Below are 16,456 nucleotides of genomic sequence, written 5' to 3'. Positions count from 1 at the left end.
GTAGGGAAGTTAGTGACCGGGACTAGACCCAACAAAATAACTTTACCTCATCTGTGAACATTTGTGCCTGAGTCGCATCACATCATCGGCGGTGGCGCTTGTTAAATGGTGTTTACAGCAACAGTGAAGCAAGTTTGACAGCAGGGACATTCATGTTTATTTGCATTATTCCTGCTGTGTTTATCTAACATCAGCCAAGGGTGTGTGTGTTTATTCTGTTCCCATCTAATGTTCCACATCAGATTAACAGATAGCGAACACAGTGGATCCGATAATGACGCAAGGCTTGATTGAAGTTAAGCTCTTCACTCAGTCTCCTCATTTTTCAAGCTTTCTTTAAACATCATTCAATCTTTTCTTCGCGAAACCGAAAATAAATATATAAACAAAAAAAGTGATTTTACGTTAAGTTCTCTGCAGTTATTTCCTTCCTTTCACATTCCAGGAACACCATAAAGAAGTACACATTTACAAAGATAAACAATACATTTACTAGGATATAATCATAAACCTGTCTGGATTCTGTTGAATCATATGAATTACAAGCGCAAGTGTGTCTGTGTTGTTCAATTCAGGACATCTCTCAGTGAAATCATTACTCAGAGCTAATAGTGGCTCCAGATGTTTATTCCATAAGAGGGTCCGGCTCTAATCAAGACTGCGCTGCCGTCCCTCCACACAACACTCAGCAAACATCTATTGTTTTGTTTTGATAGAGAGACCCCTAGTGTCGGAAATTACATACTACATCTATTTTTTAAAAATTGCAGAGAAGGATCTGGAAAGTTCACTGTGATGAACTGCCTCTCTCAAACAAAAAAAGCTCAAGCGTTTCACAAACGTACTTAATACATTTGATCAATTGCGACCTGCAAACAGGAAATCCATCTTAAAATGTACATTGAACAACATTTGCAGTTGGTAAAACATGCCTAATATTCATCCCTTTATTGGATCCAGCAAAAATATCATGATGAAATGCTCTCAGGGACATCTGGGAGACTAATACTTTAAGACTCGTACCATATAAATGCAATTTCCCCATTTTGATTGCAGCCGCTGACCTTTGCTGCTTTTCATTTTTCTCTCTCTCTCTCCCAAAGTTCCTTGTCAATCTACGTTCACTGTCCAATAAAAGGCAAAAACACAGCAAAAAAAACCATCTCCATGGCTTACACAACGCTATCTAGCTGCACGCACCTGCAGCCTTGGAAGTGCCAACAAAAACAGACAGAAACTCGAAATCACAGCAGACATTAGGCAGTATATCAGTTTCAATATCTCCTGGATAAACTGTGCAGCCCTACATCTGAGGCGCTATAAACTAAGATCCCTAACGGGCCAAGACAACAGGGGAAGAAGAAAGGGCAAGAGGTGATAATTGAATATACGATGCAGTGTTTCTCACCTCAGCACCATGGGACGAACTCCTTTTCCTGAGGGCCGGGGAGGGCTCGGCTGATTGTAGAGGAGTCAGACCTCCGTTCTTCAACAGTTCCCCTGAGGGCGACTTTGGTACAGTCCACACAGGAACACCATCTGAAAGATGACAAGGCAGCGTCAGAGCTGACCGCCGGCTTCTAGTTAACAACAGTGAGGAGGAGATACTTGGGATTTACTACTATGTTTTTATTTCTATTGTTGATTTGAGTGTATTAATGCTCGGTTTGGGATTTTTAGTTAAAATTGTTGATAAGTGGAATCAGAGAAGGACTGGGGAGAAAACCCGTATCACACTATACATCCTTTACGTTTCTGATGTTCAATATTAAGGTTCTCATGAATAGTCCTGAAATAAGGGTGCGTGATTGACAGAGGCTAGACAGGAAATTGTGTGAGAGCGTCTGTTTGAATTTAATATTTGTTCGTGCGTGATATCCTGGCCTGTTTTATTCTCTCGTCTCAGGTCAGACACACAGAAAATGATTAGAACGATGATTCATTTTGACTCGGGCCTGCAAACAATAAACATGCTCTGCAGATATATTATAAATCTTTATCCCACACCGTCCGTATTTTAAGCTACCTCATGTCAGTTGTTGCAGGCATTTAAAAAATCAATACATAATCTGAAAACGCTCAGCCTCCACTGTCTTTACCTACAGGCGATGGACTGTCAGAGGCAATGATTCAACGTGATGGTCTGTTCAGAAACATATTTCAGTCGCTGCTGTTGGTGGGTTCATTAACTGTTTCTTCTTGCCTGTGCCGTTTCCTCAACTTCATGAAGAATATCACAAACTACCAGAGGCATCTATTTCTGAATTAAAATTACTTTTCATAATGGCGCATATTGGGACAATGTTTACACCAATATTGATGTATCTGTGATTGGTCTATAATACCTGCCAACCGATCTATTTGCACTAATGCAACCTTGTGGGGGCACTGGCAGAAAAGTGAGGAGATTACTAAGTTAAATCGAATGTCTGGACCAAATTTTTCACCAATCAATCAATTAAATGAGTTGAGATATTCTGAGCAGGGAAAAAGAAATCAGGGGAGGTCGGTTTTACCCTCTGGGAACAATGAATTCATGTACAGAATTCATGCCAACACATCCAATAGTTATTGAGATATTTTCAGTTTTGGACCAACCAATCGACACCAGCATTGCTCTGTTCCAGAAGCCACAACCTCATGTAATGGGGACAGATTCCCAGCTAGAAATCTGCTAAACAACCCTACTAAACTACAGCCTCAAAAACAGACACCAGATTAAGTCACCACCTCTGACAGCCCTCTAACGTTGTGCTTCAGTGACTCTGTATTCAATGCAGGGCGGTTGCACTCATTGTATTTTTTGTTTCCTGTATGAACAGATCCATCAAAAAAAGAGAAAGAAACAAGCTGCAAGTTTTCCTCACTTAAAAGCCTCTCATAAAGATCACAGTAGTAGATCCCATTTCAAATCACTGTAAATGGAGCCCTTCTCATCTCCAGTCCCAACACTCAAATTGGGTTAAAAGTCTAATGCACCAAGAGCCCATTCTTTGATATCCATTAGTGTGAGGCAAGCTGTGCTGACAGAAGTCGACATGCTGGTGAGCCTGAGGCGAGTCTGTCTCGACAAAATGTGCTGAAGCAGCCCTCGGGCCGGGTCGAGGCTCTGGTCAACTGACAGCTTGACTGACAGGAACCTGAAATGTGGACCTCCTCCTACGATACTGGACTCCTACACAGTGGAGACATGAGCAGGGGTGGCTCTGCCGAAGGCGAGTGAGCTGTGATAGATCTATGACTACAGTGAAAATTGAAAGTTTTTGAAAAGGTTACTCTCGAGATGTTTGGGGGGTTAAGAGGTTACCAAGAGCTTATTACAAGATAGAGTTGTGGGAGGGGGGGAAGAGACATTTCTGGAATTAGTTCATGCTGGTAGCTATGATTTCTCACATGTTCTTAAAACAATTTAAGTCAGATATGACTTTGATTCTTTCTCTGAGATGTCACAGTGAAGCACCAGAAGTAGAAACACTCAGTGAGCAGGGGGATGTTCGGACCATTGGATAGAGGCATGCAGGTGAATCAAAAGGCTGTCGCAGATCAAACAGTGGAGAGACAAACATTCATGCAGTCAATGTTTCCAATGGCTTTACCTTCCATTTCTGGGCTGTGACATTGATTCAGATTCAGAGAACTGTTCCTCTTGTCCCTTTTACTTTCCATTGAAGATTTTACATGTTCTTTCTACATCTATATGTTAAGCTGCGAGGGGACTAGTTTGCAAAGAAAATTTCCTTTATGGATTTTTGTTTCCTTAAAGGAAAAGGTTCTGCGTGATAGGGACAGAGGGTTGGGCTTCAAGCTCTTTATGGCAGTGCCGGTGCAAGGGAAGGGGATCCAAAAAGAGCTAGAGCGAGCAGCAAAGATCCTCCATGACATCAGCTGATAATATGCTGTCTGGTGTGTGACTGGCAGGTTTTTGGTGGGAGTTTACAAAGATCCTTCAAGTTCCTTGACTGTGTAGTATGAGGAGCCTGGAGGGACTAACGTGCCAGCCAAACTCAGTCCAACCTCATGCTTTGCTCCTACCCAAGAGTTACTTCCCTGTGTGGAAAACAAAACCCCATTCAACCAACCAACCAACCGACCAGCCAGCCACTCCCTTTATCAGCTGCATCAAATCTGGATGCTGCCCATGCCGGTGAGCCACACCACCCATCACTCGGCGAAACCGAGCATCCTAACAAAAAACTCCTCACTGAGTTGTGGGGGGTACATGCCGGAAGCGGGGAGCAGCTGATCCCCCACAGGACTTATCAGCCAGGCAGCGGAAGGAAAGAGGTTTGTACTTGCGGCCCGGTGGTCCCACTCCACACCACCCCCTGTCTGATGAACAGGTACAGGGTAGGGTGACTGTTGGCGCAAAGAGAAGACCAACAAACTGTGAGGACCGGCAGATCGGCGGGGATCCGGCACCCACACAAAACCCAGACCCCAGAAGACCTTCCCAAAGATGAGGTGGACCACAACTTCTCTTAGATACTCCACCAAAAAGATGCACCTGTAGGGCTTTAAAGACGGCAGCAGTCTTCAGTTCAGATTCACAGCAGTTACAATCGATGCGAATGAGGACGGGGAAGTTGCAACAAAACACACATCAGAACCATCCATTCGTTTTCCCCCTTCAGGTTTGAGACATGGTGGGAGAAGGTTAAGCAAGGTAGCCCTTCTCCCTAGCCTTGTCTTGAGCACTTCCTGGAGGATCCTGAGGAGTTCCCTAGCTTGATCTGACATTCGGTATCATCTAGATCGGCACCAGGTTCTCCCAGTTGGATGGGAGGCATTCAAATCAGATTCTTAAACCACCAAGGAGCAGAGGTGCTACACTGAGTTCAGTTCAAGCTCATCTAAAGGTGTGTTCAGACAGAAAGTCAGGGGAATTTTAGTGGCGGCAAAAGTGCAAACAAAGTAAAAGGAATGACCAGAGTTGGCGAGCATAAATGCACATCGCCAAGACACGTCAAGGACGCAATTGAGATCCAATGACTCCTCAGACACTGCCAACCAGATCAGAATACTGAATGCTGAATGTGAACAGCCTCAGATGGTCAACACACAAACACAGCCAAAATCTGTACAGTCAGTTCATCAGCTGTCATCAAATTGCCTCGCGATCAGTGTTAACACACCTTTAGGGTGAGCCGAGCCAACTTGCACCTCTCTACTGCTTGTATCTGTTATTCAGTTATTTAAGTTTTACTCTGAAGAACATGAAAAACTTAAAATAAAATAAAAAAACATTACAAATAGCAACTGCAGCATAATCCACTTCTTTAGTAAACTTCAAACATTCTTTGTTTTTGCCAACGAGTCAAAGTTGCACAGCGACCAGTAGATTGTGCTTGAAGAGTTTGAGAAATCTCTACAGGCACATTTTTTTTGCGTTTGAGTTGCCACTGGGATCAAGTGCAACTGCTGTGAATCCAAACTGACTAAATCTGCCATCTTCCACACCTTTGAACCCGACAGGCAGCCAGTGTTTGGTACTTTTCAGTGTATCCAAGCGTTACTTTAAATCAATCCTCTTTTTTCTGGAGAGATTTTTGCTGTTGTTCTATTAATCGTTCCTGGGAATAAAAGGATTAGACAATTACATTATCTTAAGGTCTATTCTTGTCCTGTGTTTGGGGTCTACCTTCCACCTTTAGGAACTGCTCCCTGATCCTTCTCCTTGGTGTTAGGCCAATAGAACCACCCTCAGGCTGCAAATGGTTTAAATTGAAACAACTTTATTGGATCCATAGTGACTTGGCACAGAGAGGGTTAAACATGGCAGAGGTCTGACATTTTAGGCACCAGTGTGGATTCCTTTGGCAAAGACTTTACCCTTTGAGGAGATTTATAATGCATAGTATATTTAGGTTTACTCATTCACACAACCCCGATTTCTTTTTTTTCTTCTCACATGCATGTTGGAAGACATTCTGCAATGCTTTCAAGGACTCTGTAAACAAGACTGACAATAAATTCATGTTCATACACACTTCGCATTCGAGCTTGTACTTGTCACCACCATTTGGTGGGACTATTGGCATTTCAATGCAGTTGACATTGAAGAGACACAGTGATGAATGGAAAAACAACACAGAACACTAACAGCTACTATGGCCAAACATAAATGGAACAAAAAATAAAACATTTGAACAAACAAGTGCAACATTCAACAGCATTTACTACAAACATTGAAGTTCATGGTGGCCATTAGGCACGGACAGGAGCCACAGTCCAGCTGCCCCAGCTGGACCTTGCCGCTGGCGCTGGGCTCTGGAGGAGGGGACTGGAAAGACAAGAGGGGTGGGGGAGATGGAGGGGTCGGGGGCTCCAGTAGCAGCACTGGAATGGGGCCCAGGGCAGACTCACCGGAGGGGGCTCTGTGAGCAGAGTGATTGTGCTCAGAGGCCTGGGACTGAGGTGGCGGCTGGCTGTGGCTCTGGGTCTGTTGGAGGATGTTCAGGCACTCTCCCAAGCAGCTGAGTGTGGCGGCCGATGTGGCTTTGAGCAGCAGCAGGTCCTGGTCCAGACAGGAGAGAGGGCCTCTGGTGGGTAGAGAGTCGATGGACTGGACCAGGTTCTTCTGTTGGCCCTCCGCTTGGGACATCACCTGCGGGGAAGAAGTGAAGTGATGTAAAGCTTTAACATTAAAAAGGTCAACAGCTGTAATGTTTTTTGATCAGTAACATTATAATTGGTATAATTAACCAGTGAGCCACTGATGCAAAGAGAACACAATATGGTATCTTAGCTGGTGGTGGCATGTATACAGATTTATACTAGATGAGGAAGTGAGTCCGGTAACTGCATCTCTCTGCTAGCCTTACCAAACAATATTTAATCCCACAATGCAACACTAAAAACATTCTTACAGCCCTTTTACATTCAAATGTGCTGGATTTAAATACCTTAAATCCTTGTATTACTCTTTCCTGATAACACACTGTAAGGAACAAAGCTTTAGTGGGTATTTACATGTATTCGGACAAGGCTGATGGCATGTTTTTTTTTTTTTCCTCATTCCCTTTCTTGATCTCAGGAAAATATTATTAAAAGTTACTTCTTCTTTGTTGTGGAGATCATTGGCTCTAAACTGAGGAATAGTAGAGGCAGGGTGGCATCACCAACACCAAGCCTAATTTTTTGGGGGGTCGCCACTCGAAAAGATTGACACCAACCTAGATGCTATTAAAACACACATCAATGAGCCGCACAGCTGTAAATTTATCCTAACAAACATTTGAACTGTAGTTCCCACATCAGAAATGTGTATCATTCCACAGATGAAAATAGTCCCCAGCAACTGCACCATTTACTTTTCTTCAGAGATAAGTTTGCTAAAAAATAAACTACTGCCCAGCTTATCACAGTATTTGGCCTCTTTCGATAATGATACTACAGATCTAAGGCTGTTTTTAAATATTCATGATCATCTGTAGGAAAGATTGGGCTCGGAGCTGAGAGCCACCGACGGGGTAGAAAAGTGAGGGAGCAGAAAATAACTCCAGCTTCAACTCTAAATGTCTGTTTTCTCTCTTGACTCATGAACTGCAGACTTAATTAGTGATAAAAAACGTGTCATCAAATCCTGTAAAAAACTTTGCTTGTTGAAAAACCCTGAAGAAGAAACTTTCATAATTGCCATCACTGGGTGTTTTAAGGCTGGTTGTTGATGGTTACATCTCAGTCTCAACGTTGAATTCATGATATGACTGTGAGAGAGGTTCTACTGATAGATGACGTCCATCAACACAACCCACAAATGTGATGCTCACATGGTAGAAAACAAATGAGACACTATATCTTCCACTGACTCATACATCTCTACCTTCTTACCAGCGCGTAGGAGGTGATGCACCTCAGCATTAATTCTGGAGGTGTCACCTCCGTCTTGACTATAAGCAGCGACTGATCCGCACAACTATCTGCTCCGAGACGCCAGAGCCAAAACAGAAACTCTTCAAACGAGAAAAACTTCTCCCCTGTGCTCCTACAACATTTCTTACGGAGCCTTCTTCCTGTATGAGTCACCTATCAGAGTCTAAATGTATCACAAAAGGAAGAAGTCGCTGCTCGCTGGCGGGTAATAAACCCCTCTCGGGGCTAATGAATCTGGGTTGTTTATCAGCCTGGAAATGTTGTATTCATTAATATTGTATGGCTTCACACACTCGTCCTCTGCACGCACTTCAATAGCACATCTGTCTCCCTGCATCGCTACACAGAGCTCACCGAGAGCTGCTGCGGCGGGGTTATATGTAGCGTAGACATTCTCGTGAAGGAGGTTTTTTTTGTCCAATCATTCAGCTATTTACTTGGGTCGGTGGTGAATTCCTTCAGGCAGATGAAGCTCACATTTTTGTTGTCTCCTGTGCTTGTTATAAATAGATTCTCAGTGTTCAGCATGCTGATACCAGATCATTTTTCACCGCGCCCTTCAGAAAAATCATGACTTGCTGTTTCATTCATTTTTACAGTTGAAACCCTCAAGAAAGATGTGTCCCATTTCTAATAAACGTTAAGGTCATAAACAGCTGGATATCATCATTTAGTAATGATTCTCGTGGTGGTTTACTAAATTGAAAACCACATCCACATAACAACAAGACTAAATGACTTTGTAATGACGACTGAGCAAGAAGAAATTCAGTGTAGACATTTTTGTTGAGAACATGACGGGACAGCTGAGAGATGAATTGTGCTGCAAAAGTTTCCAGAGATGTTTTGACAGCTTTCTTCTCATGAAAACGTATAAATAAATAAATAAACGTACAGTACAGCATGACCCATACTGCACTGTTGAACCAATTAAAGGATATTTGAGTTTTAAACAATTAAATGATATATGATAATGATGATGATATACGCTTGACAATCAAAAAATAATGCCATCATTTCCTCTAAACTTAATGCGTTTGACACTTCTGTGCAACAGTTTTTTGTTTCTTCTCAAACTACATAAAACAAACATACTGATGAATCTAAGACTGACCAATGGTTAAAATGATAATATTATAAAAAAAAAAAAAGTGAATTATTGTAGAATATTACAACCTGTTGAGTCTACAAGAAGAATGTTTTGTAGTAAATGAATACAATTTGTTTGGGGTATTACTTTAAGGCCTGGATGAATACTAACCCTAATCCTGTGGTGGAAGTCTGAGATGGAACTCTTCAAAGATGCTACCATGAGATCATGTGAGCACAGCAAAAACACTGGGTCAGAACACCGTCTGTTACAAATGCTACAGTTAAGCCTTTGAATAAAAACAAAACTAAAAGAAACTGATGATATCGCTCGTCTCTGTCCTGCAGATCGACCGCTGTGATAAAAGAAATAAAATAAAACTGGTCAGAGAAAAAATATACAAGACAGAGACATGAATTTATGATTTAAAGGTGGAAAAAAGGAGATAACCAAGCATGAGGTCAGTACGATCCAACAGCAAACTATAAAAAAAAAGGTATAATCTCTAAAAAAGTCTGACTGAATAAGGACATAAACACACACATTTACACATAACCTTATAAAGGGTCCTTGTTATAAAACTGTCAGCAGGTGAACGTAAACACAACCTGACCTCATGTGGACGACAGGGGTCATCAGTAAAGTACCAGAGCCATCATTCAAACACACACACACACACACACACACACACACACACACACACACACACACACACACACTAAGAGACACACAGAAACAAAAAACTCTCCTTCCTTATATTCCAACACAAACTAGCTCATAAAAGGTTTTTATATACACACACATATATATATATGGATAACAACTGAGCTGTTGCTCCCTGTGAACACAGCTCATGTTTCTTTGTTTGGTGTATAAGCAGATTACACTGTTAGACATGAGCATAAAAGGAACACACAATTGCAGCAGACCTTTACAAAGCTAAGTCAGTGGGCTTACAGTAATGGCAGCTCCCCCCACACAAACACACATACACACGCACGCACACACACACAGCTCTCTGGAGCCAACAGACCAGCGATGCTTCCAGAAATAGGCTAACCCCAGTGATCCAGCCCCGCTGCAGCAGTATAAGTGCCCAGTAGTGCTGCTGCACTGAGAGTCGAGGCGTTTGATGAGTTCACATCAGCCGTGACAAGCTGGCTGAGGACAGACGGTAATGTGGTCTGACTCCCGGCGTCACACGTTCAGAGGAAAGACAGATGTGCATGCATGGACGGACAGATGGATGGGAGGTGACAGCACGACAATGGCCAGAACATTCAGCTGCAGACCGCCATGATATAGCGGTGCTTACACGCTAACAGCTCAGAGACGTCACAGTCAGATTTGTTATTTTGTAAAAATGTTACAGGATGAAGTTTAACAATACATTATTCTAATCATGTGCATTTACAGGTCATTTTCATTTAGATTTCAAACAACATACAATGTATTGTACATGGTAGTTTGGTACGGCATGTACAGTGTGTTGTCGACTTCATTCAAGGTAATTAAACCCAAATTCAAAGGACACGTTCACCCAAAAATACACCCAAATCCTTTGAATGAGAGCAGCCGTAACACAAACAACTTCCCCTCAAAGATCAATATTGTATTTCTGATTCTGAAAAAAATTGTTTATTCTATGAATCAAGAGTGGAGTGAAGTTCTGTCGTGAAAACATTTCTGGAGCTTCACAGCAAAGCAGTGTTGCAGGATTCTGCTTAACAAGTGAAGTGGACGGGGATTTGGGGTAGCTGAAAACGTAATCCAAGTCTCTGGAAGCCCAGAAATCCCAAATTGATTTGAAAAGCTTGTGCACCCGCATCAGACGCCAATACTTTTAGCTTAGCAGCTACAGTTTTCTGGCTTAAAGGGGCACTGTGTATTTCTGAAGAGGAAAGTCATACACAGAGCTTGAATATTTACAAAATTAATTATAAATATTAGTCTTTTCTATAACAGAATAAACAAGCTGCCCCCAGAACACTGAAGATCGAAAGGTGGCAGGGTCGGCCACAAATAAACAAAGTCAAACAGCATGAAATTATATGAAAATAACAACTTTTTTAACCAATTTGAGATTCTAGAGACTTGGATACCGGTGGACAAGCTGTATGGAGCCATTTTAGGTTTTATGTCAGTTGTTTTTTTACATTTCAAAACAAGTCCCCATCTACTTCAGTTGTTCAGTAGAATGCGGAGATGCAATTTTGCTGTGAAGCTCCAAACTTCAGCATCGGCACGAGACTGAGGAGATAACAACAGCATTTTTCTTATTCTTGGATGAACTTATCCATTCATAATAATCAGAATAATATCTCATAACATCCACCTAAATATGAGATTTACGAAGCAATACTTTAATGATGATACGGTAATTGGCTGTGTGATCCTTTCAGAGGTTTTCGTCGGGGTCACGCTTCTGCACTTTTTTACCCCATTATCGTGGAGGCGGAGGATAAAACTGTCGCCATTATAATTTTCCAGTGTGTAAATACGTGTCAGACTGTTATAATCCATTACATAAAGTGCATGATAAAGTCTTTAAACTCAGTGGATGTGCTACTCAAACTGGCCACCGGAGCAGCTGCTTGTGTTACGGTCCAACGGTGCACGCCACTGATTTTACACACCGAGTTCAGTTTATTTGTCACAAAGATGTGAAAACTGTTGTGTGCTATCTTTTGTGGCTCATGAAAACAAATAACTCTCATAATGTCAGAAGGTTATTTTGGCTTGTTTGGGCTTGGAGACTAATTTTGTCTGTGTTATAAACTTTTGGCATGAACAACAACAATCTGGCTAAACACAGACTCAGTGCTGCTTCTGCTGCTGCTGCTGGACTCACACCACAGTCCAGCCTCCTGCCTGGTGTTGAGATGGTTCAGTGAGTGCTGGTGAGACGTGGATCAACGGAGCAGAGCCGAGGAGGCAGATCATGCGGAGAGTCACCGAGGTGCAAAGACCACTTTCCCCTCCACAAGTTGCTGTCTACATCTGTGGCTGGGTGTGGGGTTGCGTCTTCCGGGATGTAAACAGAGTGATGTTTATGAATATTATCGGTGATCGTGACCAGAGAATATATGAGACGTACAACACAGCACCCTCGACGCTGCTGCCTCGCCCGTAAATCCACTGATGATCAGCAGGCAGCAGCTCTCTGCTCTCTAACTGCGTACAGCGGCGCATCAATCACAGCGCAAAGGAAGACTCCCCTCGACTCCGGCATCCTCCGACCTGCGCAAAAACCAGTCGGACATGTTTATGGGCCGGTAATGAAGGAAGGACAGAGGAACAACGAATGACATGAGGACAGAGTACAGTACAGTAACAGTGAAGAGAGGGATGAAGATAGAAGCTGAATGACGGCAGTAAGGTTGCAGAGTTTCATCGGGAGTGCCGGGCATCGATTCACATTAAATCAATCTTTGGAGTACAGAGACAACGAGAGAGAGAGCCCTGCATCGAGTCACTAAATCAGGACGATACACGTCATGACGACCTGAGCAAACACCCGGTCAAACATCAAATATATCTCAGAGCTGAAGACTGTTTTGAGCCGGTGCTCAGCTGGTTGGAGATGAATGGGCCTTTTTCACCGTCTTGGTTGGCATCATCTTAGCATGTTTCTTATCAACATGCTGTTTTGTACGCTGCGTATCAAAGTGCTGGAACTTTAATTGGATCGTGACAGCAACAATGTGACAGATAATGTATATGTGATATATCTTATGACATGGGCTCAGTCATAAGTCCACATCTGCACAGCGCTACAACTTTTATTACTTGTTTTCTGACAAACAGTCTGAACCTCTATTCTTCTTGTGTAGTTGTGTTTTGCTCATTCAGACACTCATTCGACCTTGCTGCTCTCTTGAAGGTTGCGGGGATTAGTCGACAGTCTCTCACCTGCAGCTACCTGATCCTCGCTCTGCAATGACAAAGACGACTGTTGTTCGCCTTTAACTGGGACAAAGCTGCTTTTGTATGAAGACTGCCAAATAGGGCATTTCGAAGACACCACAGGAACAAAAACTGCTTGTCTGATAATCTGTCATGTAACTGAAACCTAGCAGCGGGATCTGAGCACCTTTAAACGGTGTGTGTTGGGGTGAACGCTGCAGAATCATTAGCTCAACTATGAACCTGTCATTTACCTCCACGGTTCCTCTGCTCGTCACTCTGACGACGTTTTCAGAAGAGCGTCGTTATTTCATGCAAAAAGAAAATCTCACTTTCATTCCGTCTCACTCGTTGAAGATCTGGCTAACTTCAAGTTGTTAAATTCCCCCATTCAGACGAGCCCCGCTGCGCGTCTTCCCTCGCTGAGAATATCTCGCCTAAGTGATTCACTTTGTGACAGAAAGAGAGCAGCAAGTGATGGCTGTGAGTGGAGGATGATTTCTCACCTCTCAGGAGCAGAGTCTGTCTCCTCCAATGATCCAGGGACAGTCTGAGTAAATACTACGCAGATGGTGCGATCATTAAGCAAAACAAACACTCCTTTGTGGCTCGTGTTTTCTCTGCAGACAGAGGAAACGAGGCCCTCTGTGACGTGTGATTCATTTTCTCCTTTTTCGGTTCAGAGGAATCAGGTTTTCTGCTTCCCGTCACCTGGTGTTATATCTGACATCTAGGGGCTGGGGTTCAGAACCTGAACCCAAAAGTGATTTTTTTTTTGGCGCGCCTTAATAACAAAAGTGTAGCAAAAAGTTGTTGTACATCTCCATCTCCTGTTTATTATCAAACCTGCTCGTTTAGGCGAACCAAAGTTACATTGTTGGCGGTGGTGTTTCTCGTCCGCGGGATGCTAACGCGTGTTTCTCTCATTCGTGCCGTTGTTCTTTTCTTAGCTGACCTCTAATCAGACAAAGAGACATTCGTTTGAATGTTTTTGTACCTGTGCTCTTCTTGTTTGCAAGCCCATATAGTCAGCGATTCAGGAGGAGCGAGGAATTACATTTTGTTTTTTGGACATTATGTCTTTCGCTTTCTTGTGACATAAAGTCAAACAGTTTCAAGTTCCGTTGTTCTGAGGAGGACATGATGAGTATCTGAACGCGTGGCTGATTGACTCCTCGTCACGACGTCGGCATTGTTGCTACCTGACAGTGTGAAAGTCAAAAGAGTCTGAGAGTCTGCTGGAGAAGATTATGCTTTGGTCTTCACTCCATGCCGCATGTATTTAAGAGATCTGATTCATCACACCAAGTCTGTTATTCTTCAGAGGATTAGCAACTCCTTAAACTTCAAGAAGGAGAATTTTCCCTTACTCCTCCTCAGTATCGACTAACTTTTTTTCAGGCTGTTGAGGGTCGAAGACGAAGATGAAGACACTTTTATTTCAACCCTAAACTGGACTAAAATGTAGAAACTGATATCAAAAATATAAATACCAGTAAGTTCAGTTACACTTACACTCACAACTTACACGTCAAGGATAAAAACACACCACAAAGTAGTTCGTGGGGATAAAATGACATTTTCCACCATAGCCGACTTGACCTCCTCCCTGTCATCTTCCATTTTCCTCCTCTGTATGAACGTTTTTACATTTAGAAAGCCTCTCGTCTCTCCTTGTCCACGTTTTCTTCCTCCTTCCAATCTGCTAAGTCATCTTATCTACATAATTCAGCAGCCAGATGCACAGCTGCCTGGCAACGATCCCAAACGCACATTTCATCTGTAAACAAAAGCATGACGGCAAAAAAAAAAAAAAAATGCTGCCGCTAATGCTCCTGCAGCGCGCCAGCGAGACATACAGCCGTGTCTTCATCATGTCTTTATCATTTTCACTTTGCAAAAGCCAACTTCAGGCTTAATCTCACGCAATTAATCACTTAAAAATCAACCGCAGACAGGCTATTAAGAAGAGACAGGACGAGAGCGGTCCTCTGTAGACAGATAAGCAGTGAAAGTGACTGACTGTGTTGAGTGTATGGAGATGTAGCAGATGAGCAGCGAGTGGTAACCAGAACTGACAGGTCCGGTGACTGAGGATTTGAACGTCAGGCTAAATCAAAAACTGATTGGAAGTTTCAAGTGGCGGGATTCGTAATTAACTCAGGATGTGGCTGTGCAGGTCTGCAAATTCTAAACTCTTATGGAAATAGAAGTAAAAACTATTTCAAATGTATATGTTAAGGGATTAGCAGGACAACACAGTCAGGAGTATGAAATGTTCCACATGGTCGAGCACACCGTCCCATTTTCCCCGTTCATCGCTCCTCACTGTTTATCTTCCTTGCATGCACCGACACTTTTACGGCTCATATGTTGATTACTGCACACACAACATACGCTCCAGCGGCTCTTCCCTCTGTCTCCGGCCCATGTTAATCAGTATTGATGTATACCATAAAAATGCCAACAAGGCTGAACTTACAGGAAAGACTGAGCGCACTGCAGTCGGGTGTCAAGCCTGCCAGGCAGCCTGAAATATCTGCTGAACTCACTGCACCAGTGTCCCACCTGGGATCAGTGAAAAGGGCTCCGAGGACAAAAGGCCAAGCAAAACACAATGCAGCTACTGACATCTGGACCGATTGATCAGAGAGGACAACATTTCTTGATGGACTTCATCCAAGGTTCAAGTCTTTTCTGTTTTAACCAAAAACTTTCTTTGACCTAAGGGCTTTAAAAAAAAAAAAAAAAAAAAAGATAAATCCTGTTTATTTCAACTTAGTGTAGGTCTCATTTCATCCATCGATCCATTTGGTAACAGCAACACCAAGTTAATTGCTTTGGGATTCGGGAAATGCAGCAACACCCAACAAGCACACAGTTATAAAAGGTTTCAAACAAACCTCCAGATTATCTAAACCTATATGGAAAATGTTAAAACAGTAAAAGTGTCCAAGACTCGAGGGATCAATAAGACCTGCACAGCCAAAGGTTTCATTTGCAAGACAAGGACTGTCCTTGAGAAATGAGCAAAGGGGGAAAATGTTGTTAAACTTATAATAACGCATTTTGTCTCTGTGATTTGAAAGCAATCAATATAAAGGTTGAAATGTGAAAATTTGAAAATGATGAGAAACTAACCGAAACGAGAGTGACCCACCAGCCTTTAGAAATACAAATTCTTCAGTGTGTGGGTCGGTCAGCACCAAGACCTCCACCACCTCACACCCACTGTTTAGGAAGTCAAGCTGGAAGACCATCAGAACATGAAGACTAAGAAACCTGAATGTGGATGTGAAATGATGCAAAAGAAATGCGTAAAACAACAACGTCAAACCGACAGCCAGTGTAGGATACAATATGTAATTTGGGCACTGTAGCTTAGGGCGCACTCACGCTAGGCAAAACGTACTGTACCCAATCACATTTGACCCCCCAAGTCCAGGTTCTTTGACTAGTGTGAGCGCTCCGTACCATGGACAAGCATGTTCTTCACCCCGGCACAGTTTGGATGAGTTGTGCTTTGGCATGCAAATTGTCAAGCAAGGCTTTCCCCATCAGTCATGTGACAACATTTATCAACACTTT

At 42.8% G+C, this 16,456-nt stretch overlaps 1 protein-coding gene across 2 annotated transcripts in view; it reads right to left on the bottom strand.

Annotated features, from left to right (window-relative positions):
- LOC119016924 (oxysterol-binding protein-related protein 10) overlaps positions 1–16,456 on the bottom strand; it is a 70,155-nt gene that overhangs the window by 24,016 nt on the left and 29,683 nt on the right. For both annotated transcript variants that reach the window (XM_037093289.1, XM_037093290.1), the window contains exons 6-7: positions 6,364–6,604; positions 1,409–1,539 (exon numbers count right to left, since the gene is read on the bottom strand). In XM_037093289.1, coding sequence (XP_036949184.1) covers positions 1,409–1,539; positions 6,364–6,604 — 372 coding nt within the window. The remainder of the gene's footprint in view (positions 1–1,408; positions 1,540–6,363; positions 6,605–16,456) is intronic.

Source organism: Acanthopagrus latus, chromosome 3 (genome assembly GCF_904848185.1).
Source record: "Acanthopagrus latus isolate v.2019 chromosome 3, fAcaLat1.1, whole genome shotgun sequence".
In the NCBI taxonomy this organism is placed as follows: Eukaryota; Metazoa; Chordata; class Actinopteri; order Spariformes; family Sparidae; genus Acanthopagrus; species Acanthopagrus latus.
This window is presented reverse-complemented; position numbering and strand designations above follow the sequence as displayed.